Source organism: Gavialis gangeticus, unplaced genomic scaffold (genome assembly GCF_001723915.1).
Source record: "Gavialis gangeticus isolate Ggan-Ray unplaced genomic scaffold, GavGan_comp1, whole genome shotgun sequence".
NCBI classification, from domain to species: Eukaryota; Metazoa; Chordata; order Crocodylia; family Gavialidae; genus Gavialis; species Gavialis gangeticus.
In genome coordinates, this window is record NW_017728995.1 from 50,971,520 (window position 1) to 50,976,809 (window position 5,290).

Here is a 5,290-nt window from a genome sequence, read left to right on the forward strand (position 1 = left end):
AGCTGGTGGAAGGTGGCTGGGAGCTAGTGCACTGGGCAGGAGCTGCCTGGCTGATGCTTCCCAGCTGCCCACCTAGAGCAGCGTGGCAGGGGTAGGAGCTGCAGTTGCAGCCCCAGCTGAAGGTGAGGGAAGCGGAACGGCCCTGGTGGTCCTGGGCAGCGCACAGCTTCTGGTGTGGCTGCAGCCAGCCGGGTGCTGCTCTGTTCCCTTTGCCTCCTGGTGACAAGGTGAGCTTGGCTGGCTGCAGCCCCACTGTGAACAACCCCACCAGAAACTGCGTACTGGCTGCAGCCTGGGGCCGGGGCCGGGGCCGGGGCCGGGGCTGGGGCTGGGCCGGGACGAGCAGGCGCCCGGGACAGGACCTCCAGGGCACCGCGCCGGGCGCCTCTTGGCGGGCAGTGCCACTGCTGCCAAGCCCAGAGCGCCGCAGGCGGCGGAGCTGAGGGGTCCCGAGCGGAGACCCTGCCGGAGATCCCCCTGAGCCGCAGCGCCTTGGATGCGCAGCCCCCGGGAGAGCTTTAGGGGAGCGGGGGGCAGCTCAGACAGCTGGATCCCCCCCTCCGAGATCCTCAGCAGGCTTTGGGGTCCCCCAGCCTTGCTGTAGATCCCCAGGAGCTTGTGAGCCTTGGCTACCAGCACACCCAGGGTTTTGCTAGTGACTCTGTCTGGTTGTCTCGGGCATGGAGGGGATGGGGATTTTCTTATCACTCAGGCTGAGTTTGGAGGCAGGTGTGAATGCAAAGGTAAGAGGAAAGAGTATCTTGCATGTGCACTGATCCCACCATGTGCTTAAACCAGAGAGCTGCGGGAGGCTGTCAGCATTTAAACTGAAAAGATTTAAAAAAGGGACAGAGTCTCTCTCCATGGGAGAGGCCGAATCCTGTCATCCTGACTCCAGGGAGAGTCTTTGCCTGAATAAACATCAGAGGGGCAGCCCCTGGGGTGATAAAAGCAACAGCCTGTACAATGTCCAAGTGGGTCTCAGAATTTCCTTCCCTTACAGTTTTGCATAGTGCTGCCATTTTCTGTGATTTTAGAAAGCTCTTATTGTATCTGCTAGGGCTGTTCCAGCTCCACATTTCTAACAGGCACTCAGAGGAGACAGAAACAGCTAGGGGGAGCTGAGGCTGGGGAAGAGGAACCTTAAATAAATAAATAAATAAATAAAACTCAACTAAACAAGAAGTCTAAAAACAAATGGCAATTTTGGCTTGAGAAAAATACAACCGTGGTTTCATGGCCTAAGATTTGCATTCGTTGTAATTTCATTCATTTTTACCACGGCCCAGTGGAAAGCCTGTGTTGCTGGCTGGGAAATAAATGAAATGAAATACGCAACCTAAGCCAGAGAAAAGGGATGGCCAGAGCTCCTAGCAGGTTTTCCAGGCCTGGGTTTGGTGGAGAGATAGACAGGCTATTGCCAGTGCTGTGGTACTTGTTGCTAGAAGTTCCTAGCCCTCCTCCTCCAGAGCTTGCCCTGCACATGCAGAGATGCTGAAGAAGAGGAGACAAAAGTACCAAATGAGCTGGTCAAACATTTGTACAACTTTTCCAGCTTTTACAAAGAAGGCCTTCTATACACAATCTACACTTGGAGATGAACTTGGAAAACAAAGAGGGGAGAGTCCATTGAAACTCACACTTTAGCTTTGCACAGACAAAGCTTCAGCGAGCAGCAGCTTGATGTGAACAAAAGAAGGCAACCTTTTTATAATTCAAGGAGAAAAGAAGAGAAAACAGCCCCACAAAAGGCCGAGAAAAGACATTATGGGCTTGCAATGAGGGATGAATTATTCAATGAGCCCCAATAGTGATGCTCCAAGCAGTTTTATGGACTCTCCACCGTGGAAAAAGTGGCTATTTTCACCTACAAAATGTTTCTAGCATTTCTAGACGTCTAGAGATGCCGACTGCCATTCAAGAAGGACAACTGAAACCATTCTTTAAAACTATAGTATCCCCCTGTATTGTAAAAACAAAAACAAAACACAAACCCCAAACTCAGTTTCCAACTCAGTGTTACTAGGGCTTTCTAGGAAGCTACATCTTCAGTATGTGTGTGTATGTGTGCCTATAAAAATATACACACTGAAGAGAAAATGCTGCAAGTAGGTCAGAAGGAACTACTAATCTGACCTTCTTCATAAGAGAGGACACAAAATTTCACTCTGTAATTCCTACAATTGAAGGAACTTGTATGTCAGAGAAGGGGATGGACTAGGAAAGCAATGGCTAAAATTAATGGCCAACCCTTAAAAAAATCACTACTTTCTGGGGGATAGCTTGTATTTTTGAGTGTCCACTTTGAGACATTTTCAAATGTTCTGTTTTCAGGAAGTGTCAAGTCCGCACCTCTCAAACCTCTAAAGTATCACAAGTTGAGCATCTAAAAATGGAGTATGCAAATTACTAGTCATTTTAAAACATCTTGCCCAGTATGTCCAGACTATTTAATTGATGAGTCACTGAGATTAAAAAGATATGATTGGAAACCTGAATAATATCCCTGATGTACTGAACAACAACTAAACGGATGGAAGTCACTATCAGATCAAAAAAGGCCAAAAAAAAAAATAAATTAAAAGAGAAAAATCAAAATCTCCCAATCCTCAACTCCAACTTGAAAATACTCTTGGGGATCCTGTCTGCTGTTTAGTGCTTGGATTCTAGTCCCAATGTTGACATAAGCTAAAATTTCAGTGATGCTAAGCAGCATTAATGCCATGAATCTCAAAGGAAACTCAGATTTTTCAGGAAGGAAATATTCACTGAGAGCATTTTATCATCAGTATCAATATTCAATATTGGCAAAATAATTACTACTAGTTTTTTTATAGGCTGCCCTGGTTTTGTGCAGAGTAGATAAAAATCAACAATTTAAAAAAATCTTAATTTTTATTTAAATCATATTTTTATTTAAGCATATTTTTATTTTTTGTTAAGATGCTTTTATTAAAAATAACTTATATAAAGATAGGTTTAATTTAAGATATGTTAAACCTCAAAATATCATCATGGAATAGGGATTATAACGTCTAATTATGTACTATTTGAGACCATAAATTCATGTAATCTTTTTAGAAAATTTATCAATAGGTCACAACAGGCCATGGACTATAGTAGGGGCCCAATCTTATGGGATTCCAAGAGGCTCCTCTACAGATTAGTAAAGATTAAAGAAAACCAGTCTACCCAATGGGACTCAGTGCTCAGTCTAGAAGATCCCATTAAGCATCTCTGTGATGCTTAGTTTCAGTTCTTGTACTGTGGATTTGTTTCTCTAGTGATCATAGTTATTTGGGTAGATGTGATATCTTTTATTAGGTCAACTAAATAGTTGGAAAAAATTGTTCTTTTCAAACTTTTCTGCACGGACACCTTCAGGCATAGGGAGGTTGTTGTCTACTGCGACAACATCCTTGTTATCAGGAGTATATGGAGATGAGAGATAACAGATATGATTACCCATCCATCAGCCATATTGTTTCTCTGCAAGTTTGTGTACACACAGTCAAGCCCTTACCTTTCTCTAAAAGTGCAAAGTTTCAAGAAGTTAAATGAATAAAGGATATCAAACAATAAGAATGTACTTTTTGTAGAAAACTGATTAAATCAAGGCTTTCTGACCAGTGATTTAAATAATGATTTTAATCAAAATTTAACTTGATTCGATTTAAATCAAATCCATCCTGGTTCTGTGGGGGTGTTGTATAACTCTTGAAAGATATTAATCCCTGAGCAACTTGAGATCCCAGTGAAAAAAGTCCCATTTTTCCCTCTTAGGTGGATAGCAAATTTACAGTTGTTTGGGCACGAGATGGAGCACAAAAAATCACTGGGAAGATCAGGCTTTCAAAAACTGTCTCTTAACAGTAATTCCTGGTGAGGTTTAGTAGCAAGTGGATGCATCTACATGAGATGCTAGAAGCAGTAGACTAATTCTACTGCACATTAGCACAGCATGGCGAAAGCTGTCCTAATGTGCTAATACGCAGTAGAGTCTACTGCGCATTAGCGTCACCTAAAAAACGTATGCTGGCGCTACTGCACAGTAGTGCTAATTACGGCTCATTAAGTTACTACCTGTTATTACATGTACTAAATGGTGCATTAATGCAGGTGTAGACGTGCCCAGTAACTCTTTACAATAACACCTTCTCTTCTGCCTTGTTAGTATTCTCTGCCTAATATTAATACCCACATAGCTGAAATGCCACAGCAAGAGAAAGAGGCTGCTCAAGAAGAACGAAATATAACAGAATATGACATATGAAAAACACTGTAGGATATATATTCAATTTCATATGTTTAGCCAGAAACAAAGTTCTGCTTTAACTGTCCTTGACATCAGAGAAGCTTGGATTTCATCCACAATCTGTATTTAAGGTTAAAAACATCAGGTCAAATGCTGTTGTTTTTATTCAAACGAGGTCTGATCTTTCTCTCATTTAAGTAGTTGTGAAAGCTCCCAGTTACTTCAGTGCAGTAGTTTAAAAGTATCCTTGTTTTGTGGGATTGTAAGCATTGCTGTCTTGAATCTGATTACTTTGAGGAAGATGATTAGGATTTGGCCTGATCCAGGACTATGGATACAGACATGGTGATGGGGTGGGTAGGTTTTATTGCAATGAATTTGGGTGTGATGCTCAGAAGTTGTAAAACCACAAGTTGTTTATTTAGGTCACCCCAAAGAGTTGCAGATAAAACTGTTCTACTGCATCACATTATCAAGTAGGGTAGAGCATATGCTTTATAGAAAATGTCTCTTCGAAATCTTTCAGAGAGGCTTTATATATGCTACTGTCATTCATAGCCCTTGCTCTATAGAGCAAGGCTGCCTTAACCCTTTAAGTGCAGGCTCAGAAGGATAGAAAAAAATGTAAGGGACATACTTCAGAAACTTCTAAAATAACCTAAAAGAGGACTATACAAGCAAGTGATGCAACCTGCTGGAGAGTTAGACATTTTTCCTTTCTGAAAGGCATAACTCAACTCCTTCTATTACATTATATCAAATATATCACTTATTACTGATCCTGGACTGAGCATTACCCATCTTGAACCTCAGACATATATAATTTATGTTGGACAGAATTTCTTGGAAGGAAAGAAACAACATTTTTGTTTTGTTTTTAATGGCAGCAATTTAAAATTGCCTAGAAATTTGTGATGTTAGTAGACCTAGCAGCACTGGATTAGTGGGAAGAATTTAGATGAAGTGGCCAAAAGTGTGGGATAAATAAAGTATATTATGACTCTGGAATTTATCATTGAGATATATATATATATC

The 5,290-nt window shown here is 41.8% G+C and overlaps 1 protein-coding gene across 1 annotated transcript in view; it reads left to right on the forward strand.

Annotated features, from left to right (window-relative positions):
- LOC109287790 (paired box protein Pax-3-like) overlaps positions 1 to 4,273 on the forward strand; it is a 17,765-nt gene extending 13,492 nt beyond the window's left edge. The window contains exon 4 of the mRNA XM_019503077.1: positions 4,206 to 4,273. Within this exon, the coding sequence (XP_019358622.1) occupies positions 4,206 to 4,273 (68 nt within the window). The remainder of the gene's footprint in view (positions 1 to 4,205) is intronic.
- The last annotated feature ends 1,017 nt before the right edge of the window (positions 4,274 to 5,290 follow it).